The sequence below is a fragment of the Phoenix dactylifera genome, chromosome 15 (genome assembly GCF_009389715.1).
Source record: "Phoenix dactylifera cultivar Barhee BC4 chromosome 15, palm_55x_up_171113_PBpolish2nd_filt_p, whole genome shotgun sequence".
Classification (NCBI taxonomy): domain Eukaryota; kingdom Viridiplantae; phylum Streptophyta; class Magnoliopsida; order Arecales; family Arecaceae; genus Phoenix; species Phoenix dactylifera.
In genome coordinates this window covers 1,735,801-1,762,007 of record NC_052406.1, presented here as the reverse complement: position 1 = coordinate 1,762,007, position 26,207 = coordinate 1,735,801, and the positions used below count along the sequence as shown (strand labels likewise).

Genomic DNA, 26,207 nt, shown 5'->3' with positions numbered 1-26,207 from the left:
TTATGAAGTGATGTCTTATCTCAATATGTTTAGTTCTTGAATGCTGAATTGAATTTTTAGTTAGATTAATGGCACTTGTATTATCACAATTAATGGGTATTTTATCTTGTTTAATGCCATAATCTTCCAATTGTTGTTTGATCCACAAGATTTGAGCACAACAACTCCCGGCTGCAACATATTCAGCTTCAGCAGTAGATAATGCAACCGAATTTTGTTTCTTGCTAAACCATGAGATTAAGTTTTCTCCTAGGAATTGACATGACCCGCTGGTGCTTTTTCTATCAAGTTTATATCCAGCAAAGTCTGAATCTGTGTATCCTATTAAGTTTAGGCTAGATTCTTTAGAATACCATAAACCTATATTCTTAGTTCCTATTAGGTATTTAAAGATTCTCTTAACTGCAATTAGATGTGATTCCTTAGGATTAGACTGATATCTAGCACACATGCAAACACTAAACATGATATCAGGTCTACTTGCAGTAAGATACAATAAAGATCCTATCATACCTCTATATAGTTTCTGATCTACAGATTTACCTGATTCATCTTGGTCTAATTTGCATGATGAGCTCATGGGGGTGTTGATTGACTTGTTCCCCTCCATATCAAACTTTTTAAGCATCTCCTTGATATATTTGGCTTGATTGATGAAGATGCCTCCTTCAGACTGTTTGATTTGAAGCCCGAGGAAGTAGTTCAGCTCTCCCATCATGCTCATCTCAAATTCACTCTGCATCAAATCAGCAAATTCTTCGCAGAGGCGATTGTTAGTAGCACCGAAAATAATATCATCAACGTAAATCTGCACTAATAACATATCTTTGTTTTGCTTTTTCAGAAATAGTGTTGTATCTACATTACCCCTAGAGAACTCATGTTCTAATAGAAATTTGCTAAGCCTCTCATACCATGCTCTAGGTGCTTGTTTCAAACCATAAAGTGCTTTGTTCAATTTATATACATGATTAGGGTATTGATGATTTTCAAAACCAGAAGGTTGTTCTACATATACCTCCTCATTAATATACCCATTTAAAAATGCACTTTTTACGTCCATTTGAAATAGTTTGAAGTCCTTAGAGCATGCATATGCTAATAATAATCTAATAGCCTCAAGTCTAGCTACAGGAGCAAAGGTTTCATCAAAATCTATACCTTCTTCTTGATTATAGCCCTTTGCTACTAATCTAGCCTTATTCCTTATTACGATTCCATTTTCATTAAGTTTATTTTTATAAATCCATTTGGTACCTATAATTGGATATTCAGAAGGTCTTTCAACTAGATTCCATACCTTGTTTCTAGTAAATTGATTTAATTCTTCTTGCATTGCATTTATCCAATTTACATCTTTTTCAGCTTCTTCTATGTGTTTGGGCTCAAAATGTGAAATAAAGGCTAGATGATTATTCAAGTTCCTAAGGGATGCTCTAGTCCTAATAGGTTGAGACGGATCATCTAGAATTAATTTCCTTAGGATGCCCGTGAGCATACCTTCAAGCTTTAGTTAGCCCATGATCTACTATAGTCTCTTGGCTTGATGATGCATCTTCAATTAATTTTTGATTGTTATCTTGTAATGTCATCCCATCAATCTTTTCTTCAAGAATTTCCGTATCATCATCAAAATTAACTCTCTTACTAGAGGAGATATCACTCGAGTCATCAAAAACAACATGTATAGATTCTTCTATGACTAGGGTTCTTTTATTAAAGACTCTATAGGCTTTACTAGTTGTAGAGTACCCTAAGAATATGCCCTCATCAGATTTAGAGTCAAATTTTCCTAGATTATCTTTCCCATTATTATGAACAAAACACCTACATCCAAAGATATGAAAATAGTTTACCTTTGGTTTTCTGTTTTTCCAAAGTTCATAAGGTGTTTTCTTTATAATGGGTCTTAATAGAACTCTATTTAATATATGACAAGAAGTATTAATGGCTTCTCCCCAAAAGTACTTAGGGAGGTTACTTTCACATAACATAGTTCTAGCCATTTCCTCTAGAGTTCTATTTTTTCTCTCCACAACTCCATTTTGTTGTGGTGTCCTAGGTGCAGAAAAATTATGAGTTATCCCCTTTTTACTACAAAACTCATCGAATAACTGATTTTCAAATTCGGTTCCATGGTCACTTCTAATGGCTATGACTGAAGAATCTCTAGCATTTGTTACTTCCTTATGAAACTTTTTAAAGACTGAAAAAGCTTGATCTTTATGTGCTAAGAACATAATCCAAGTGAATCTAGAGTAATCATCTACGATAACTAGACCATATTTATTTTCTCCTAGACTTGTGGTTCTAGTTGGTCCGAAGAGGTCCATGTGTAGTAGTTCTAGAGGTCTAGAGGTAGAGACACAATTTATAGATTTAAAGGAGTTCCTTGATTGTTTGCCAAATTGACATGCTTCACATATTTTATTCTTTTCAAATTTTAATTTTGGCAAACCTATCACAGAATCTCTTTTAACTAGTTTAGATATTGTGTCCATGCTTGCATGACCTAACTTACGGTGCCATAACCAACTAGCATCATTATCCTTAGTTTCATTAACAACTAAACATGGGTTGTGTTTGGCAAGATCCTCAAGGTCTACAACATACACATTTTCACGTCTTATTCCTTTAAAAACTAAACTATTGTCATTTGGGTTTGTTATGATGCATAGTGATGGTTTAAACATAACATTATAGCCTCTATCACATAATTGACTAATGCTTAATAAATTATGCTTAAGACCATCAACATATCGAACATTATTTATAAAAGTAGAAGGGATAATTTGTACTTTACCTATACCAATGATGTGACCTTGGTTGTTGTCTCCAAAAGTCACAGCACCTCCCTTCTTAGCTTCAAGGGTGAAGAATTGATCCTTGTCACCCGTCATGTGTCTTGAGCAGCCACTATCCAAGTACTAGCAATTTTTGTTGACCTTGGCTGCAAGACACTCCTACACAAGCAAATCATGTAATCTTAGGTACCCAAGTTTTCTTGGGTCCTTCATGGTTAGTTATGTTGGTTCCTTTTGGAACCCATACCCTTTTAACTTTTCTTTTTGTTTTTCCTTTTCTATAATTGCACACATTTGCTTTATGTCCTACAGTTCCACAACAAAAACAGGTTATTTTCTTAGTTTTACTTTCTCCTGCTTTAACAAAGAAGTTACTAAGAAGTTTTTGCTTATTTTTAGGTTTATACCCTAAACCCGCTCTATTGAATACCGCTCGTTGACTGTTAAGTATCATATTCAATTTTTCAGAACTATATGTAAATTTTTCAACCAAAGATTTGTATTTTTCAAGTTCTTTAGTTAGAGTTTGTTTTTCGGTTTTTAGAATGTTTAAGTCTTTTATGAGATTCTCGTTTAAGATTGGTTTATTATTTTTAAGTTCTGAAATTTCCTTAGTTAGTTTTTCATTATCTTTGCTCAAGGTATTAGTCTTCTGAGTTAAGAGTTGGTTACTTGTCTTAAGTTCTAGATTTTCTTTGGTGATATAGTCCTTATCCTTAACTAATTTATCGCATTTATGTAGGTAAGATTGATTAGCTAGTTTTAGCTCTTTATTCTTAATGTTTATAGCCTTATATTCAATCATTAGTTCATTAAATGCATCATACAGTTCATCAAAAGTAAAATTAAGATGTGTTTCGGATGTTACCTCATTTTCATTGGCCATGAAGCAGAAATTGGCCTTTTCTTCTTGTTCTTCATCCGATGATGACGATGATGCGTCGGAGTCCGATAAGGTGGTGACAAGGGCTTTCTTCTTCTTGTACTTGCCCCCCTTCTTTAGTAGAGGACACTCAGCTCTTATGTGCCCCGGCTTTTTGCACTCATAACATCCAATCCCCTCATTTTTCCTTTCCTTACCTTTATCCTTTCGATAGGAATTTGAGGGGCCTCTCCTTTGATGATAGGACTTCTTGTGGTTGATGAATTTTCTGAACTTGCGCACGAGAAGAGCCTCATCATCATCTCCCTCATGATCCTCTTCTTCACTGCTGCTACTGCAAGACAAGTCTTTGTTAGTTGATGTAGATTTAAGAGCTATTACCTTTTTCTTATGGGAGGACTCTTCTTCGCTGTGCTGCTTCATTGTTAGCTCGTGAGTCATTAGGGATCCAAGGAGCTCTTCAAGTGGAAGCTTGTTCAAGTCCTTAGCTTCTTGGATTGCCGTCACCTTGGCTTTCCATGACCTTGGTAGACAGCGAAGAATTTTTCTGACAAGATCACTGTTAGTATAGTTTTTGCCAAGGCTTTTTAGGCCATTAACAATGTCAGTAAACCTAGTGAACATGCTAGTAATTGTCTCATTAGAATCCATCTTAAATAGTTCATACTTATGAACTAATATATTTATTTTGGATTCTTTGACTTGATTCGTGCCCTCATGGGTCACTTCAAGTCTGTCCCAAATCTCTTTTGCAGAATTGCAAGTAGAGACTCTATTGAATTCATTCCTATCTAATGCACAGTAAAGCACATTCATTGCTTTGGAATTGAGTTGTGCCTTTCTCATGTCATGGTCATCCCAATCCTTTTCGAGTTTGGGTACCATGACACCCTCTACATAAATGGATGGGATGTATGGTCCATTTACTACAATGGTCCACATCTCATAGTCTTGGGCTTGGATGAATATTCTCATCCTAGCCTTCCAATATGAGTAGTCGGATCCATTAAAGAATGGGGGTCTTTGGGTGGACTGACCCTCAATGTGGGAAGATCCAAATGGAGTTGTCATTTCGATCTTTTACTCTTAGGGTAGAAGAGTTTAGGCTCTGATACCACTTGTTGCCCAGATAGACAACCCAAGAGGGGGGGTGAATTGGGTTTTAAAATAATTTTGCAATTAAAACGTTGTGGATGACTAATTAATGCGTTACCAAGATGATTAATTAATTGCTATGTGCTGTGAATGAAATGAGAGTAAAAGAAAGAGACAAACAATCACAAACACAAGGCTTTTATAGTGGTTCGGAGCTAACCCTTGCTCCTACGTCCACTCCCCAAGTCTCACTTGGGAATTCACTATAACCCCTTGGATTACAGCCGGTTGTTTTACAAGCTCACAACCAAACTTGTTGTTTTACGAGCTCACAACGAACTCGGTCGGTTTTCCCTGGCTCACCGACTAGAACCACCCCGATTGTTTTTCCGGGATCACAATCGAACCCTTACACGTTGGTTTTACACTCGGCTCACCAACCAACCTCTACACCCTTGATTCAATCCCCCGATTGAACCAAGCAAAGACAATATGGAAAGAATAAGAAACAAACAGAAAAACTGAGCTTCTTAAAAAGCAGATTTGCTACAATATAAACTAGAGAGAAGTTAAGAGCCCTCAAACACTTTTGAGTTGGAGTAGAGTAGGGCTTCTTGAACTTTGAGTCTCCTCTGGAATGTCTGGTCGACTTGAATGCAGGAGGAGGCTTCTTTAAGATGCTGGGAAGAGGAAGTTGGATGGAGTTAATGGCGCTCTTCCTTCTTTTCGTTGAAGACAAGTATGCAGAGAATGAATGCTTGATTTCTTTGAATGGAATGGTGCCTCCCTGCCTTGCTACAGTCCTCTGTGGCTATTTAAGCCATCCCCCACGGAAACTAGCCGTTAGACACCTTTTTCTGTCCGTTCTGCACACTCTGCACAACCTGACAATATGTCCGTTGGGGGTCGGAGTCGACTCGCGCGATCAGGAGTCGACTTGGCTGTAGCGGGAGTCGACTCATGCTTTTCTGGAGTCGACTCGGCAACTGTTCCGGATTTGAATTAAAGTGGCCTCTTCGACTGGGAGTCGACTCGACTTGACCCGGAGTCGACTCGCCAACTTCTGGAGCTGACTTGGCATTTTCGGAGTCGGCTCATCCCATGAAGTCCACGGAGCTAATTTTCAACTTGGCCCACTCGAGTCGACTCGACAATCCTGGGAGTCGACTCGGCGCTCAGAGCCCGAACTCCCGATCTTCTGTCTTTTGGCTCGTCCAGTCTTGGAGTCGACTCGGACTGTTCTGGAGTCGACTCGGCTCTCAGTTTCCGAAACATGGCCTTCTGCCTTTTTGGTGTAGCGCTGCCTTGGGGTCGACTCGAGCTGTCTGGGAGTCGACTCGGCTCTCAGAGACAATAATTTGGTCTTCTGTCTTTTTGGGGTCGCGCTGTCTCGGAGTCGACTCGCGCATTGCGGGAGTCGACTCGAATCTCAGAGTCCGAAAACTGCTTTCTGACTTTTGCCTTGTGAACCACTGAGAGTCGACTCTCTCTTTCTTTGGAGTCGACCTACCAACCATCGGAGTCGACTCGCGTTCCACAGGAGTCGACTCGAATCTCAGGGTCGAAATTCGCTCTCTGACTTTTCTGTCTGTAACTCCTTGGAGTCGACTCATACTACTCCGGAGTCGACTCGGTAAACATCGGAGTCGACTCGCGCATTTCAGGAGTCGACTCGCTGACAGGTTTTGAGTTGATGCTTTCTGCTCGTCTGTCTGTTCTCAGTCGGAGTCGACTCGTAATGATCCGGAGTCGACTCGAGCCCGTGCCAGTGATTCTGATACGCTTGGAGTCGACTCGTAATACTCTGGAGTCGACTCGAGTCTCAGACTTTGGTTCAAACTGACTTCTTAACTTATCCAAAATATTATGAACCAAGTCTAGAAACACTTTAGACAAGATTTTCACTGAAACACTCAATTGAATTCATTAGTAAACAAGAGATATACTCAGATGCTTTGAGCTCATCAAAATCAAATAGGGTTATGATCAATCACTCCACACTATGGCCTACCAAACACATTGATCTTAGATCACTGGGGATCAAATCACCCCAGCATTCAGATCGCCGGGGATCTTAGATCGCCAGGGATCTTAGATCACCATGGTGATCTTGTTGGGGTTCTCAAACGCCCCCATAAGAGATTAATCTTAAGTCCAGATAGAATCCTTTAGATTTTTCCCAAGCCTTTAGGCAATTCCTTTGGCCCTTTGAGAATAGATCAGCTGTTAAGGAAGCAGGAAGCTTTTGGTGATGGCTGAAGCAGGAGAGCTCGAGGAAGATTTCTGAAGTTTCTTTTATTCTAGATGGACCAAGTTACGATCGCAAAGTGCATCACGACATCAAGACGGATGGATGCAGGTCTTTGGAGAAAGAAGTCTTCTTCCAAAAGGAGCAAATGTAACACAGGAGCTTTTGAGTATTTATACAGGACTAAGAAATTCAAAAAATACTCAAAAAATACAACCGCCTAAAGATCTGCCTAGCTTTTTGGCAAGATTTTCTCTGGTGTTAAGTTTATTCAAGAGACCCACCCAAAGAAAGCATCTGATTTAAAAGGGACCCGAGCTTTCCATGGTGATAGGGTCATGGCCCAAAGGATCCCTCTTGAATCGAGAAATTATAATAGGAACCAGAGGAGAAGTTTCTGCGGCTGTTAGGCTTCCAAATAAGCTCTTTAGAAATGAGCTTGATGCAACTGTGAGTCAGGTTTATAGGCCTAAAGTCTAATGGGATTAGTACGAGGGTGGCGTAATTCAATCAAGAGAGATCAACATTTTCTTGATGAAGCTAGGAGAAGAGACAAAAGAGATCAGGTTTGACCAAGCCCCAAGGATTGGAAGAAACAAAAAGATCCGGCCCACGGCTTTTGTTATCCTTAAAGCAGAAGATAGTGTTGCCCAGAGATGGTCACCCAAGAGGGGGGTGAATTGGGTGTTTTAAAAACTTTTGACTAATTAAAAATAAAACACACGAATATATGCACTAAAGTAAAGAAGGAGGAATGAGAAAGGTCAATCGCAAACACAAGGTTTTATAGTGGTTCGGAGCTTCCACTGCTCCTACATCCACTCCCCAAATCACCTTTGGGAATTTCCACTATAATCCACGATTACAGTACGGTAGTTTTGCGAGTTTACTACCCAACTCGTTGTTTTACACCGGGCTCACAACAAACCCTAAAACCCCCAATTTCACTTAGGCTTGGGACGCCTTTCCCTTGTTCCAAGTCCCTTGACTGGAACAAGCACCACAACGAAAGAGTTTACAAAAGAAAGGAAAAGCTCTAAAAAGCAAATATTGCAATTATGAACAATAGAACCCGGAAGAATCCTTTTGCCGTTGGAAGCGTGGGAGATATTGATTCTTCCGATGTGGAGCGCGTAGGATTGAGTGTGAGCTTTGAATCCCAAGCGCACGAGAGTGATTGAGCTTGAAATCACTTGGGAAGCTTGAAAATACTTGATTTCTTCACTTGAATGCCCTCACTCCCTTGAACTTTTCTTTCTTACTTCTCTCTTGAATGATCTAGCTTTGGGTTGGTTAAGAGTTGTTGAGAAGCACTTAAGAGGTCCCTTTTATAGCCCAAAAAGCAAATATAGCCGTTAGAGACAAAGAAAGAAGGATTTGAAATTCAAACCAAACCTGAAAAGCTGTCAGTCGCGTCCCAGTCGCTCCGGGGACGTCTCCGCTTCAACGGGAGACGTCTCGGCTACAAGATTTTACTTTTTCCGTTGTCTGGGGTCGACTCGGCACTTTTAGGGGACGTCTCGGCTTGTTTGCACTTTTTGAATGGGGACGACTCCGCTGATCTGGGGACGACTCCGCTTCTTTATCTCCGAAGAACATGTCCTCTGGTATTTCCTGAGAGAGTCGACTCCGCTCCTTCAGGGGACGTCTCGGGTTGTCTGCACTTTATGCATGGGGATGACTCTGCTGTCTCAGGGTCGACTCCGCTTCCTTATCACCCAAAAAACCATTCTCTGGAAAACCCTGAGAGAGCCGTCTCCGCTATCTTGGGGACGACTCGGGAACTCTCCTTTTTACTTGCGGGGACGACTCGGCTTACTGTGGGGACGTCTCGCGCATATCTCTTGAAAACTGCCTTTCTGCCGCCACTGAGAGAGTCGACTCTGCTACTGAGAGAGTCGACTCCGCTAACGCGGGGACGACTCGGCAGGTGTCGGGGACGTCTCCAAGTGTGCCGGTTCTTCCTGTTTGTGCCAGAGACGTCTCTGAAACTATCCGGAGACGTCTCGGCTGTCCCTGATCTGTTTTCTTTAACTCAAAATATTCTTCAATAAATTCATAAAAATTATGGGAACTTGCCTAGACATTTCTCAACAATATTCTTAATAAGATACATGAATTCCTCAATTAAATTGTTAAGATATAATGGAATTTTACTCTAGTGTTTTGTATTCATCAAAATCTATTAGGGGGTCAACAATCTCCCCCTTTTTGATGATGACAAAACACTGAGTATATGCAAAATTTAAGATTTAAACATATACACAGTATTTGATCAGATGTACAAGTATAATGTTTTGATTAGAACTAGATACAATGTGCATCACTCAAAGTATTCAATTTTCAGTTCTTTCCTTGTGCATAAGATTGATCTTTATAGTTCTTAAATGATTTTAGCATATCAACTGAATTTGAATCAAGTTAAAATGAAGTATTGATGCTGAGGATAATTGAAAGCTAGATTCTTTTTGACTCCCCCTTTCTTTTCCAGAAGGGCAATTATCTTAAGGTCAATATTCTTCAATTTTATCTTTTCTAAATCAACTTTGGAGTATGATTATAAATTTTGCATTCCATATTCAATATCCATATATATAACTGCTCCCCCCTTTCACTATCTCTACATTCAATATCTACTCCCCCTTTTTGTCATCAACAATGAAGGGGACAAATTATCTCTATATTCAATATATTCAGTGTTCATTTTACTCCCCCTTTGATATTCAGGTTGTGCTCCCCCTGTTTCATATGCTTTGATACGTTGTGCCAAATCTGAATACTTAATGTATGTTATGAGATTCTTATGACACATCAAGAGGCACATTCACATTCATAGAAACACATACATAGAGTTGGCAATGTACACAGTTTTCAAAAGGGGTTGTATTCATGTATCATTGTGAACCTTTGAAGTCAGTACATAGTCAAAAAGAAGAGATCATTACAAGTATTGATTTCTAATACAAAAGTGTTTCAAAAATAGCCTAGGATTTACAAAAAGAAGATCCTACAAGATATCCATCATCGGCGACGTTGCTCATGGGCCCTACCAGCTGTATTTTGTTCATAAACCTTACAAGCTGCATCTATGAATGTGTTGATGGAATCCATGAGGGTCTTAAATTGATCTCCTTGTGACTTGTGGAAACCTGCCACAAGTGCCTCAAACTCTATAGTTGCCATTTCAATTCTTCCTCTGAGTTGGGCAACTAAGGTGCTCACATTGCCATCTGGTTTTGTTAGCTCTTTAAGACTCTTGGAAATGCTCTTCAAGCTGTCCTTGAGCTCTAATGATCTGATGGTTTGGGTGGCACCCACACCAATTATTTCTTGTGTTGTAGCTTCAATTTGACTTCTAATATCCTTCATCTCTTGTAGAAGCCCTTCATGTGAAGCTCTGATGGGGACCAACTCTGTGGAGATCATGGATCTCATCTCCTCCCTCATCTGCTGGCAAATGGCAGATGCTAAGGTGCGCATCTGATCCTCTGACAGAAAGGAGGGCCCACTAACTGGAGGAGGTGGTGGCATGGATGTGGAAGGTCCAGCTGAGCTGGAGGGAATATCAGGGATATCCATGTGGCTAGGTGGAGGAGAGTGATGGTCAGACTCATGATGTGGGATCTCAGGCTCTAGGATTTGGGTTTTTCTCTTTGGTACCTTGACCCACGATCCATCTATCTTATGAAATTCCATTCTTCTCATTGTGCCCTCATTGTAATAGTCGGTGTTTCTCAAGGGCTTTGCAGGTTCATTTGTTGGAATGGGAACCTTGAAGTGTTTAAAGATTAAGGTAAAGATCATGCCATAGGGTATACTAAACCTAGAATACCTATGACATAGGGCAATGTAATTTAGCATGAGTCTAGGGAGGTTTAGAGGGATCCCTAGTAGGATGTGGTGCATTATAACTAAGTCTCGCTCCGAAACAAAATCGAAGCGACCGGTTTTAGGAAATAGGACCCGGTTGACAATACTTAAGAGAAGTCTCATCTCTGCATTTAGGTCCTGGGAATTGACAACATCAAGAGGGCCGCAGTCCTCTCTTCCTAAAAGTAAATTTAGGGCTGACTCCCTTTGGGGATGTGAGGTTGGAGCCTCACCGTCCCTAGGAATTTGTAAGACAGTGGATAGGACATCTTCATTGACTTCTACTAATGTCCCCCGGACATATGCAGTGTACCCTTGGTCCCCTAAGGCCATATTGCTAAAAAGTTCTCTAACTAGGCCGGGGTAGGTCAAGGTATTTAGGGTACAAAGGGGCTCCCACCCTTGGGCTCGGAGTCTCTCTCCAATAGAGAACCCCTCATGATCTAAAAATAAGAAATCTATGTACCTTCCGGTCGTGACTGTGCGATTTGCACAGGAAATAGTCGTGGTTGGCGGAGCAACCGGAGGAGACGGCGCGGAGGGTTCTTCCCGCCGATCCTCACCGTCGGCCGCTACCCTAGGTCGCCTTCCACGGGTCGTCCTAGCCTTCTTTGGTGCCATGGATGCTAGGGTTTGTGATGTAGAGCAAACGGAGGCTAGGGTTTGAGGTGGAGAGCAAATGGAGGCTAGGGTTTTTCGTTTTGGTTGGGGATGAAGGAGGAAGCTCGGGTCGGCTCGAGCGATTTCGACCTATTTAAGAAGCCCTCATTCGGTCCCCGAGACGTCTCCGCGACTAAGGCGAGACGTCTCCCCTGGGGGGGACGTCTCTGCGATTTGCCAGAGACGTCTCCGGCACTGAAAAATTTCAGACTGTATTCTATCTTCTCCCAATTTCTGTTTAATCATCCTAATCAACATGATCTCTTTTGATAAACTTAGAGTGAATTTGTTTGTGATCCTCCCCCTTAATGATACATCCTATAATAATTTGATAATGATTTTTGAATTATTAATATTGAAATGAGGAATGTTTGACCAAATTTCGAATACCTATGAAATAGGCTCTGAAAATATCTCCATGAAGAGTCCAAGGGAGGGTAACCATCCTCCGGAAAGTCAAACAGTTCGTCATTTAGCTTACATGAATTCATGTTTTCACTTATGTTTACCTTGAGGTTGATTACTAGTTTGCGCAGCAAACAATGCAATACAAGTTCAATTCATTTGCTAGGATCATACAAGCTCAAAGCATTCCTTAAGAAGTTGAATCTATCTTTACAAAGGGGCTTTGTAAAGATATCAGCCAATTGATTTTCAGTGCATACATATTCAATCATCACATCATTTTTCAGCACATGATCCCTAATAAAATGATGCCTAATCTCTATATGCTTTGACTTAGAGTGTTGAACAGGATTTTTTGTTAAATTGATTGCACTCGTATTATCACACTTAATTGGTATATTATCCATTTTGATACCGAAGTCTTCAAGTTGTTGCTTAATCCAAAGAACTTGGGCACAACAGCTTCCAGCTGCAATGTACTCAGCCTCAGCTGTGGACAAGGTAACTGAATTTTGTTTCTTGCTAAACCAAGAAACTAAATTAGCACCCAAGAATTGACATGTGCCACTTGTGCTTTTTCTGTCGAGTTTGCATCCGGCAAAATCAGCATCGGAATAAGCAATTAAATTTATGTCAGATTGTTTAGAATACCATAAGCCTACATTAGATGTCCCTACTAGATATCTAAAAATTCTCTTAACAGCTTGCAAGTGTGATTCCTTAGGACATGCTTGGTATCTAGCACACATACAAACACTAAATAATATATCTGGTCTACTAGCAGTAAGGTAAAGTAAAGAGCCTATCATACCTCTGTATAATTTGCAGTCTATACTTTTACCTTTTTCATCTTTGTCAAGCTTGCAACTTGAGCCCATGGGTGTGCTGATTTCTTTTGCATCCTTCATCTTGAATTTCTCCAACATTTCTTTGATATACTTGGTCTGACTGATGAAGATGCCTTCCTCTGATTGTTTTATTTGCAGCCCAAGGAAGAAGTTGAGCTCACCCATCATGCTCATTTCAAATTCTCCCTGCATAAGCTTGGCAAACTCTTGACAAAGACTATCATTAGTAGCACCAAAAATTATATCATCCACATAAATTTGTACAAGCAATAAGTCATTTCCTTTTCTTTTAATAAAGAGGGTTTTGTCTACATTTCCTCTCTTAAATTTGTTCTCAATTAGGAAATTACTTAATCTTTCATACCAAGCCCTAGGAGCTTGCTTAAGTCCATACAATGCTTTATGCAATTTATACACATAATCTGGATGTAAGTGATTTTCAAAACCTGGAGGTTATCCTACATAAACTTCCTCCATTATATAGCCATTTAAGAATGCACTTTTTACATCCATTTGATAGAGTTTAAAATCCATGAAGCATGCATATGCTAAAAGCAGTCTAATAGCCTCTAACCTAGCAACAGGAGCAAAAGTTTCATCAAAATCTATTCCTTCCTCCTGATTATATCCTTTGGCCACTAGCCTAGCTTTGTTTCTTATTACTATTCCATCTTCATCTAATTTATTTCTATACACCCACTTGGTGCCTATAATTGAAACATTAGGGGGTCTTTTCATTAGAGTCCAAACTTCATTTCTTTCGAATTGGTTTAATTCCTCTTGCATAGCATTCATCCAATTACCATCTTTTTCAGCTTCTTCTAGTGATTTAGGCTCTATTTGCGAAACGAAAGCAAGATAATTACTAGTGTTTCTTAAGGAGGATCTAGTTCTTATACCTTGTGAAGGATCACCAAGGATTAGATCCTTTGGATGACCATGTGCATACCTCCATTCTTTAGGAAGATCTTGATTTCTTGATGGAGGTTGGTCTTCTTCATCTCGCTGATTTGTATCTTCTTTGATCTCATCCTCATGTTGTTTGTCTTGAGTGGAGAGTTCCTTCATTTGGTCTTCAAGTATACCTACATCACCATCTTCTTCTTTTCTAGAAGAATCTCCATTAGTTTCATCAAAAACAACATGAATGGATTCTTCAACAACGAGAGTTCTCTTGTTGAAGACCCTGTATGCTCTACTAGATGAGGAATAACCTAAGAAGATCCCCTCATCTGATTTAGCACTAAATTTACTTAGATTGTCCTTTCCATTGTTCAAAATAAAGCATCGACAACCGAAAACATGAAAATAACTTATATTAGGTTTCTTACTTTTTATCAACTCATAAGGTGTTTTCTTTAAGATGGATCTAACTAAAGCACGATTTAAGATATAACATGAAGTATTTATTGCTTCAGCCCAAAAATACTTTGGTAGATCCGATTCGCACAACATGGTACGAGCCATATCTGCTAGTGTGCGATTCTTCCTTTCTACCACCCCATTTTGTTGGGGTGTCCTAGGTGCCGAGAAGTTGTGATTGATACCATTTTCTTCACAAAATTTTTCAAAATACTGATTTTCAAACTCGGTACCATGATCACTCCTAATTGCTTTTAGTTTAAGATTGAGTTCATTTGAAACCCTATTATGAAACTTGATAAAAGCGGGAAAGGACTCATCTTTGTGTGCAAGAAATGAAACCCATGTAAAACGTGAAAAATCATCAACAATTACAAGACCAAATTTCTTACCCCCTAGACTAGCAGTTCTAGTGGGTCCAAACAAATCCATGTGAATTAGTTCTAAGGGTTTTGATGTTAAAACTATGTTCTTAGACTTGAAAGAACTTCTTGTTTGTTTCCCTAATTGACATGCAGCACAAATTTTATTCTTTTCAAAGTCTATTTTTGGTAGTCCTTTGACTAGATCCTTTGTAATTAATTTTGAGATTAAATCCATGCTAGCATGCCCTAACCTACGATGCCATAACCAACTAGTCTCATTGACTTTGGGATTCATGGCTACAAGACATTGGCCATCCTTCATGGTGAGATCATCAAGATCTACCATGTAAACATTTCCATGCCTATGTCCTGTGAGTATGATCTCATTGTCAAATGGACTACTAATTATGCATAGTGATGATTCAAATGATACTTTAAAGCCCTTGTCACAAAATTGACTTATACTTAACAAATTATGTTTTAGTCCATTAACTAACAATACATTGTCAATAAATGAGGAGGGTGATATGGAGATTTTACCAACACCAATAATTCGGCCTTTAGCATTGTCTCCAAATGTGACTACTCCTCCTTCTTTTGATTCCAAGGTGACGAAGAGACTCTTGTCACCGGTCATATGCCTTGAGCAACCACTATCAAGATACCACATTCTCTTTTTATTTCCGGCTGCAAGGCATACCTGCAAAATGATCATGTGAAGCTCTTAGGTACCCAAGTTTTCTTGGGTCCTTCGTGGTTAGTGTAGTTGGTTCCCTTAGGCACCCATACTTTAGTTATGCTTTTAGCTTTTACAAATGTATTCTTGTTAGTTTGAATTTTTCTTTGAATACAAGAGTAGGCTTTATGTCCATTCTTTGTACAAAGAAAGCATGTTGGTTTTTCAGTTTTTACATCTTTTGCTTTTACAAAGAAATTCTTTAGATACTTTTGTTGCTCATTAGTTTTATATCCTAATCCGGCTTTATTAAAAACAGCTCTTTGATTTGAAAGAATAAGATTTAATTTTTCAGAGCTTTGTGTAAATTTTTCAACAATTGGTTTGTATTTATGTACCTCATTCTTAAGATTCAAATTTTCTTTGACTAGTTCTTCCTTATCCTTTTTAAGAGATTCAACATTTTGTGCAAGTGAGGTATTATTATCGAGTAGGGATTTTACTTTTAGATTTAATTCCTTAATTAGTATTTTTGCCTTTTCATTTTCAATGCTCAGTTTTGAATTTTTGATTTCTAGGTTAGTAGTGTTAATATTTTTAATGCTCTCCTTTTCAATTAACAAGTTTTCAATATTTTCCTTTAGTTTTTGATTGGAGGCTTTTAATTCTTTATTCTTTGCTCCTAACATACTACAATCACCCATAAGTTCTTGAAAAGCCTCATATAATTCTTCTAAAGTAAAATTTATGGTTGGGTTTTGACATACCTCGTCGTCTTCGAACGCCATGAAGCATAGATTGGCGGTCTCTTCCTTCTCTTCCTCGGAGGATGATGTGTCACTATCATCCCACGTTGCCTTCAATGCCTTCTTCTTCTTCTTTCTAAAATACTTCTTTTGTTGAGGGCATTCGGAACGAATGTGTCCCGGTCTCTTGCAATCATAGCATACGATTGGGTCTTTTTCTTTTTCCTTTTCTTTTTTCCCAATCATTTCTCCCTCCAAATTTCTTTCTTGGGAAGGGTTTCTTTCTTCTCATGAATTTTTTAAACTTCCTTACTATCAAACCCAAGTCCTCATCTTGACTTTCTTCTTCACTCTCACTGCTCTCTTCTTCACATACACTTGAGGTAGCCTTGAGTGCGATTGTCTTTTTCTTTGGCAACTCTTCTTTATGCTGCTTCATCGTGAGCTCATGCGTCATCAATGAGCCCAAGAGTTGTTCTAGCCCCAAAGTGTTGAGGTCTTTGGCTTCTACAATCGCCGTGACCTTTGCTTCCCATGCTTTTGGCAGTGACCTGAGAATTTTACTCACAAGTTCGGGGTTAGTGTAAGATTTGCCCAAGCTTTTTAGGCCATTAATAATTTCGGTAAAACGTGTAAACATGCATGTGATGGTTTCATTAGGTTCCATCTTAAACAATTCATATTTGTGAACTAGAATGTTCACTTTGGACTCTTTGACTTGATTTGTACCCTCGTGGGTAACTTCAAGCCTATCCCATACTTCCTTAGCGGAACTACATGTAGAGACTCTATTGAACTCATTTACATCTAAAGAACAAAATAGTGAGTTCATGGCTCTAGAATTGAGTTGAGCCATCCTATCATCATTCTCATCCCAATCCTCCTCAGGTTTGGGAACTCGAATGCCATTAACCACATGTGATGGTTCTTGTGGTCCCTTGACTATAACCCTCCACAAGGCATAGTCTTGTGCTTGAATGAAGATTCTCATTCTAGTCTTCCAATAGGTATAATTTGTCCCATTGAAGAGTGGAGGTCTATTGGTTGCTTGCCCCTCGGCAGGGACATTGTTAAAGGGTGTTGCCATCTAGATCTTTGGCTAAGACGGTTAGGTCTTTCAAGAAATACACAGAGCACCAGCTCTGATACCACTTGTTGCCCAGAGATGGTCACCCAAGAGGGGGGTGAATTGGGTGTTTTAAAAACTTTTGACTAATTAAAAATAAAACACACGAATATATGCACTAAAGTAAAGAAGGAGGAATGAGAAAGGTCAATCGCAAACACAAGGTTTTATAGTGGTTCGGAGCTTCCACTGCTCCTACATCCACTCCCCAAATCACCTTTAGAAATTTCCACTATAATCCACGATTACAGTACGGTAGTTTTGCGAGTTTACTACCCAACTCGTTGTTTTACACCGGGCTCACAACAAACCCTAAAACCCCCAATTTCACTTAGGCTTGGGACGCCTTTCCCTTGTTCCAAGTCCCTTGACTGGAACAAGCACCACAACGAAAGAGTTTACAAAAGAAAGGAAAAGCTCTAAAAAGCAAATATTGCAATTATGAACAATAGAACCCGGAAGAATCCTTTTGCCGTTGGAAGCGTGGGAGATATTGATTCTTCCGATGTGGAGCGCGTAGGATTGAGTGTGAGCTTTGAATCCCAAGCGCACGAGAGTGATTGAGCTTGAAATCACTTGGGAAGCTTGAAAACACTTGATTTCTTCACTTGAATGCCCTCACTCCCTTAAACTTTTCTTTCTTACTTCTCTCTTGAATGATCTAGCTTTGGGTTGGTTAAGAGTTGTTGAGAAGCACTTAAGAGGTCCCTTTTATAGCCCAAAAAGCAAATATAGCCGTTAGAGACAAAGAAAGAAGGATTTGAAATTCAAACCAAATCTGAAAAGCTGTCAGTCGCGTCCCAGTCGCTCCGGGGACGTCTCCGCTTCAACGGGAGACGTCTCGGCTACAAGATTTTACTTTTTCCGTTGTCTGGGGTCGACTCGGCACTTTTAGGGGACGTCTCGGCTTGTTTGCACTTTTTGAATGGGGACGACTCCGCTGATCTGGGGACGACTCCGCTTCTTTATCTCCGAAGAACATGTCCTCTGGTATTTCCTGAGAGAGTCGACTCCGCTCCTTCAGGGGACGTCTCGGGTTGTCTGCACTTTATGCATGGGGATGACTCCGCTGTCTTCAGGGTCGACTCCGCTTCCTTATCACCCAAAAAACCATTCTCTGGAAAACCCTGAGAGAGCCGTCTCCGCTATCTTGGGGACGACTCGAGAACTCTCCTTTTTACTTGCGGGGACGACTCGGCTTACTGTGGGGACGTCTCGCGCATATCTCTTGAAAACTGCCTTTCTGCCGCCACTGAGAGAGTCGACTCCGCTACTGAGAGAGTCGACTCCGCTAACGCGGGGACGACTCGGCAGGTGTCGGGGACGTCTCCAAGTGTGCCGGTTCTTCCTGTTTGTGCCAGAGACGTCTCTGAAACTATCCGGAGACGTCTCGGCTGTCCCTGATCTGTTTTCTTTAACTCAAAATATTCTTCAATAAATTCATAAAAATTATGGGAACTTGCCTAGACATTTCTCAACAATATTCTTAATAAGACACATGAATTCCTCAATTAAATTGTTAAGATATAATGGAATTTTACTCTAGTGTTTTGTATTCATCAAAATCTATTAGGGGGTCAACAGATAGCTTCTTTAATCTCTTTGAGGATGAAAGGAAATTGGAGGTTCGAGAGGTCCTGATTTGGGTCGGAGTGGAGAATAATGGGAATAACGGATAACCCTTCCTCTTCTCCGATATTCCTGCGACTGTAACCACTGCTGTTAGCTACAGTATATCTTCAAGGATATGCTCCGCTGTATTCCGTTGTGGGATAACAAGCTTACAACCTATATATGTAAAGGTTTATCAATGGAAAACATATCGAGATCTTATATTCTATATGGTATCAGAGCTTTCACTTTCCTCCAACGAGAAGAAATCGATCCTCTCTCATGGCTTCTAGTGATTCATCGAGTGCCACTCTTGCTGTTGTGAACAGCCCCACCACCACTACTTCCCAACTGATCTCGATCAATGCAGCCACCCAACTCCCTCTGAAGCTAACCTCGTCCAACTTTCCTTCATGGCGTGCACAGTTTGTCTCCCTTCTCACTGGCTACGATCTCATGGGTTATGTTGACGGCTCAACCCCGTGTCCGCCGAAGGGAGATGCAGCATCTCTATCTTCTGCATTTCTTTTTTGGTTTCGCCAGGACAAGCTCCTGCTTCATGCCATTTTGGCTTCCATTTCAGAAGCGGTTATTCCTCTGATTGCTACATCGGAGACTTCCCATGCAGCCTGGTCGAAGCTCACTCGGCTCTATGCCAACCGTTCTCGCACCAGGGTCATGCAGTTGAAAGAGGATCTTACCCACCTTCAGCGTGGTTCTTGTTCCGTGACTGAATTTTTACATGCTGTAAAAGCCATTGCTGATGAGTTAGCTACCATTGACACTCCCCTCTCCGCCGATGATATCACCCTCCATGTTCTAAATGGCCTCGAGCCTGATTTTCGGGATATCGCTGCTCCAATCCGTGCTCGTGAGAACTCTCTCACATTTGAGGAACTCTATGATTTGTTACTTAGTCATGAGAATTACATCCGTTGATTGGAGACATCTACTGCCACTCTTGTTGCCACTGCTAACTCCTCCCAATGCTGGACTATAGATTATCACAGGTATCCCGTCAAGAAGAACTCTCGGCCTCAGTATGGCAAGCCCAGAAGCAACCATCGTCCAGCCAAGGATTCCATTGTTTGCCAACTCTGTGATCTTCGTGGTCACTCTGCCAAAACATGTCGAGTGAAATCGAAGCGTGCTGCCTCTGTCAACTGTGCTTCTCCCACTACGTCCTCTAACAAAAACTGGCTTGTTGATTCCGCGGCTTCGCAAAATGTCACTTCGGATCTTGCCAATCTCTCGATTCACTATGAATATGACGGTACCGATGAGGTCGTAATCGGTGATGGCTCAGGTTTGCAAGTAACTCATGTTGGTTGTACAACTGTTTCTTCTCCCTCTCGCCCCTTCAAACTTTCCAATATCCTCTGTGTTCCATCTATTCACAAAAATCTAATTTCCGTTCACAGCTTCACCAAAGATAATGATGTCTTCTTAGAATTTCATCCCACTCATTTTCTTGTAAAGGATCGGAGAACGGGGGCGACACTCCTTCGAGGTAGCTGTCAGGATGGAGTCTACCCACTGCCGGCATCAGTGCACTCGGCTTACTCTACTGCACTATATGGTTCTCGCACCTCCTTTGCTGTTTGGCATCGTCGCTTGGGTCATCCCTCAAATAACATTGTTTCTACTGTTATTCGTCGGTTCTCTCTTCCATGTCGACCTTCTTTGAATGAAGGCTCTCTTTGTGTTTCAGGTCCCAAACAAGATCCAGCGGGCTTGGCTTCGGGGAGGAGAAGATATCCTTGAAAAAGATGTTGAAAACTCCATTGATGTCATTTAGTTTAACAACCAAGAACCTCATCTAAAATGGCTGGCTGAAAAATTTTTGGTTCAAATTTATTCAAATCTAATCATAAGTACCACGATAGATCCTCTATTAACCTGTGCCATAGTGTCCTCTAGTTCATATAGATAGACTATGAGCCGAGTTTATTGTGATACTATTTATCACAATCCAGGAGTTTATTCAAGAAATCTACCGAAAGATATTTTTTGGATTCTTTAGTCCTATATAAGTATTCAAGATTTTTTTCGGTAAATAAATACTTGAGGGACTAAATACATGATTCTCACATTTAGAATTTTGCCATTCCTATAAATATTAGAGATCCAATTGAATTTTTTTATGATAACCTGCCACTTTATGGAAGAAAACGGGGTTGTCATCCCCTTCCATCAGCCACTTTACTTTCGATCGTTGTTTCCAAAAAATTTCTTCATTTCTGAATAATTTGTGCAGCTCGATTTTGAAAAAAACACGGTCCTCCTTCTCCTGAGTTGGGAAAGTGTGGCTCTCTTGACCAATATTAAGATTTTGAATCAATAGAGAGAAGCTTAGATTTGCGCTCTCTCTTTGCTATACAGATTAGAACTCCATTTTTTAAGAGCCGCCTTCACACATCTCAATTTCAAAATAATGCGGTCTATAGCATCATGAAAGGGGGAGTAGAGAGCCAAGCCTGAGAAACAACTTTCTTTAAGGAATCACTGGAAAGCCGGCACCTTTCAAATTTGAAGGAACCTTTCTTGAATTGGTTTATACAGTCAATGGAGAGTAGAATTGGGGAGTGATCCGAGAAGGGTTTGGGGAGAACTTATTGGTTAGAGGAATGAAATAAAGCTTGCCAATTGGGGAAGATAAGGAACCAATTGAGCTTGGCCAGAATTGGAGGGTCTTGATGATTGCTTCAAATGAACTGCTGCCCTTTGAGGTGGAGGTCGATCAGACTGGATGATTTGATAAAAAGAAAGAAGCAATTCAAACACCAAAGTCTAGAATGGCATCAGATGCTATGATTCTGTAGGCTTCCTAGTTTGAGTAGAACTCAATCAGATTGAAGTGCCTCAAAGAATCAATTCTGATAGTACTGGAGATGGTCATCTGAGAGCATGGATAACATGCCTTGCCCCAGAGCAGATTTGGTATCACCTTCTGTAATTGCTCTTTCATATATGTGAGAGTTTCTTGTTGAACTGGTCAGCTGGAAATGCTGCAACCTGGAAATGCCTTGCCCCATGCAGTACTAGATGTAATCTGGAGATAGCCTCAGACTGATTCCTGCCAACCACAGCCTTAATAAATTAGCAATTGCCCCTCCAATTCTCTAGTCTTAAGAACTGAAAGACAAAATCCATTCAGCAAATTAGCTGCTAACATAAAGTCTTGTGTGATGATGAATAGGTATTTTTCATGAAACATCTGTATGCATATATAGGCTCATAAATGCTTGACCCCATTTTGCTGAAGCACTTCTATTAAGCAAGAATGGAGGTGTTTCAGTAATAACCATCATCAAGTTGGATATGTTACAAAATGAAAGTAATGTTGTTGTGATTAGTTGTCGGATAAAATGTTTTCATTATGGTTCTTTTGTGGAATAGAGTTTCAAGGGCTCCTGGTGCAGGAACAAGACCAATGAAATGGGGTGCCACTACGTGTGATATTTTGTATAGATTAATCTCCAGGCTAGCTGAACTGATGAGGTAATTCTGAAGACACTGAAGGTCCATTGAAATCAAATCATGGAGCCAATTCTATCCAAGTTGCCGAATATTTTATCCTATCCAAAGGAAAACATATGAAAAGCTCATTTAATTAGAACCCTTCTCCATATGGGAGAGGACCTGCATGAGTTCGGATTTGGGTGGTGGCATCCCCGCTGTTTTTCTCAGAAAAAAATAAGAAAATAAAACTAAAAAAAAGAAAAGAAAAGTTCATTCTGCTTCACAGCATATGCTCTATTGGCACTTGAACTTGTTCTCATCTTGCAAAACTACTTCAGTTTTATACCTTTCTGGGAAAACAAAAAGTTCACAATCAAATACTATCTGAAAACTAGAAAATTAGGAACCGGCGTAAATCGATGTATTGAAATGATTAAATATGACGACACGGCTAAAATTCTATGTCAATCTTATATACATGGAATGATAAACATATATCCACCAGAAAGATACCCTATAACAACATTGATGTGCTGCAAATTTCATCATACTTTCATTCTTGATGAGCTAGAAGGTTGGTCTAATGTATTTGGCTGCCATTTTCAGGTAGCTGGGGGTTGCTGGTATGTTCTTGCGATCCGACGTGTCGCCTCATGCCTCCAACAGCAATGCCAGAAGAACAACAATTGTGATCTCATGTCGATAGCCTGTTCGAGAGAAGCCTGTAACCGGCCTTCATTACCAGCTGGAATCGATGAACTATCTTGCATTAGTAATCTGACATCTGTTGGAAACCAAAATCTCCATTCATGCTTAAATGTAGATGGGCCATTTCAGTATGGCATATATGATGCAGCTCTTCCTGTCATGTCCAGCAACTCACTTGCTGTTAAGATACTCTACCCTATATTTTGGGGCCTTATGACTCTCAGGTACTTTTCTTTGTCCGAAAAAAAAGAAGGCGAGATAAGAGAAAAGTAACGGTAATTCACGACTGCATTCCTCCCTAAATATGACATATGATATCCATAACTCGCAAAAACATTTCACTTATAAGATTTATGCCACTGTTATCATAAATCTATAGACTGTCGATCTCTCATATATAGCACTTCAAAAAAATAAAAATAGCAGAGATATGGTATTTTCTTTTAATTATTTCTACAAATTTGTTCGGTTGCAGCACTTTTGGCAATAATCTTGCACCAACAAGCCAGTGGCTGGAAGTGATATTCAGTATAGCAATAGTGCTAAGTGGCCTAATGCTCTTTACTCTATTGATTGGAAATATCCAGGTACTTATGAACAATCTTCTAGTTACTTAGATTATCTATGAGTTCGAATGTATATTCTTAAACATGCGACTCTCGAATCCTAACAGCTACGATCAATGCTAGGTGTTCCTGCATGCAGTCATGGCAAGGAAGAGAAAGATGCAATTAAGGTGTCGAGACATGGAATGGTGGATGAAGCGAAGACAACTTCCCTCGCGCTTGAGGCAGAGAGTCCGACAATACGAACGCCGGAGATGGGCCACAATGAGAGGAGAAGATGAAATGGAGATCATCAAAGACTTGCCAGAGGGCCTAAGACGAGATATCAGGCGCTATCTCTGCCTTGATCTCATTAAGCAGGTACTCTTTAAGACTAGGGTGCATATCTAGGACATTCACATGTTGTGAGGTAAAGGATGACACTGTTTATATACCAAGCATGTTTGCTAGGGTATAGCATGTGCCTCAATTCCAAAACCTCCCATGCTATATTTCGAGTGGTAATTCAAACGTAAAAAGGAACAGAGACTGTTAGAGTAGATCGAGGAAGGGGAGGAGGGAAAAGGGAAGAAGAGTCGACATGAATGAAGGGGAAAATGGAAGCAAATAGGAAAACAAAAGATAGTTAGGCTCATGTATAGTTACCAAGTTCAGTAAACTCATGTGAACTAAAGCATGAGAGCATGACATATTTAGATTGTACATATTTGTAAATAATATTTATGGGGTTTCATAGGCTTCTCTTTTGAGAGAGAGTTTCATAGGTTTCTTCCCTTCTATCTTGTTTCGAATCATTAGTTCGACATTGGGTATCCACAACCAGAACCTTTGTGATGGAAACAAGACAAATATGAGATATCAAGGTCAATTTTGAGAATCAATGGCAGAGGCATCTAGCAGATCAATAACCAAAACCGACCAGCATTCATAACCCTGATTTCTCTTTTCTAATCGGCTAAGTTTAAAGGTATGGTGAGTACTCTAACCTAACCGGAATGAGTAGTCCAAGCATTAGCAGAATATAAACCCTGGAAAGAGGATGAGCAATCAAAACATTAGTCAAAGGAGCAACCTGCATTTGCCTATGTCACTAGGATTCAGATAGAAGTTGACAAATACATTATGATATTAACCTGATTTAACACAGATATATAACTGTTCTTTAGGTGCCTTTGTTCCAGAGCTTGGATGATCTTATCCTTGACAATATATGCGACAGAGTTAAGCACCTTGTCTTCTCCAAGGATGAAAAGGTATGCACAGCAACTTACCAGGAAATGCTTTCATCATGCAGTATAATTTTCAGGCACTTTGGCTGTTTCTATTCTTAATAGTGACTGCAGGTTAGCATATCTTGACTTAATCCCTTAATATTTGGCCAGATTATTAGAGAAGGAGATCCAGTACAACAAATGGTTTTTATCGTTCGGGGGCACTTGCAGAGCAGTCAAAAGCTCAGCAAAGGGAAGGTAGCAACGTGCAAGCTAGGCCCTGGAAACTTTCTAGGGGATGAGCTCCTTTCATGGTGCCTACGTCGCCCATTTATGGATCGCTTACCAGCTTCATCTGCTACCTTTGTTTGTGTTGAGCCAACGGAGGCCTTTGGCTTAGATGCATGCCACTTACGCTACATCACCGAGCATTTCAGGTATAGATTTGCAAATGATAAACTCAAGAGAATAGCAAGGTACTATTCATCGAACTGGAGAACATGGGCAGCAGTTAACATACAACTCGCATGGCGCCGTTACAAGGCCAAAACTAGAGGTGTGGTGATCCAACCATCAGAATTCAGTGACAGCGAACGCCGTCTTCGGCTTTATGCTGCAATGTTCATGTCGATGCGACCACATGATCACCTTGAATAGTGGAGAAGAGCTCACTTCTGAGCTGACACATTTCTGTGGGAGCTATCCAATTTGCTAGCAAGGAAAATAAATATCAAGAAGATGGATTCCCTCTGGAACAATGAGAGAAAGATAGAGAATATTTCATCCAGAAAAATGCAAATGAACAGATTGCTTCTTTTGAAGATGAGAAGAATGGAGTAATTTTCATTGTTTTCTGAAAAGAATAAATTCAATAAAGATACTTGTTCTATAGAACTCAATACTAAGTGTCTTTGCTCCATGGACAACTCAACATGGATGAGATCGATGTATGGTATGGCGTCGGATGTCGCAGCTGCGGTTCGCAGTCTTGGAGAGATTGTTGTATGCTCTCTTCGGATGCTAAGGAGTGTTCTTTAAAACAGAGAAGGGATAGGGGGACATGATGTCCTAACCTAAATGCACTACATTTTCTCCATTAATCTACTAACCTCATTTTGTACAATATATATATACACACAGACACACACACACTTATTTCACGTCCTCTAAAATGACAAAATAATTTATTTTTTTATTTTTTTATTCAACTAAACTATTTCAATTTTTTTATTAGGTTTTTTTATAAATATCTTTCTAAATATCGAATTTTATATAAGTATCCTCCTAAATTGATATTTGAATATATACTCTCGTAGAACACTTATTTTACTATTCTACTTTTTTTATTCTTATTTTTACCTATGTAACCATACCATCTAATGCCGTAAAAAAATTAACAATTTTCAATCAAAATAACCAAAATATTTTTAATGGATAGATGCGTAAAAAATATATTTATAAAGCAATCATGATGGAAAATAAAAAGATAATTTCAAATTTTTATTTTATTTTAATTAAAATAAATATGATTCTTATTAATAATGTTAGAAGAACTGCTATA

General features: G+C 39.8%; 1 protein-coding gene across 2 annotated transcripts in view; it reads left to right on the top strand.

Annotated features, from left to right (window-relative positions):
* LOC103718193 (cyclic nucleotide-gated ion channel 2-like) overlaps positions 1–25,545 on the top strand; it is a 35,314-nt gene extending 9,769 nt beyond the window's left edge. The window contains exons 4-8 of one of the 2 annotated variants that reach the window (XM_039134055.1): positions 22,768–23,093; positions 23,345–23,456; positions 23,559–23,795; positions 24,617–24,688; positions 24,818–25,545. In XM_039134055.1, coding sequence (XP_038989983.1) covers positions 22,768–23,093; positions 23,345–23,456; positions 23,559–23,795; positions 24,617–24,688; positions 24,818–25,303 — 1,233 coding nt within the window. In that variant the 3' untranslated portion in view covers positions 25,304–25,545. Of the gene's footprint in view, positions 1–22,767; positions 23,094–23,344; positions 23,457–23,558; positions 23,796–24,601; positions 24,689–24,817 lie in introns of both variants that reach the window. The other variant, XM_039134054.1, reaches the window with a different exon arrangement.
* Positions 25,546–26,207: the final 662 nt, after the last annotated feature.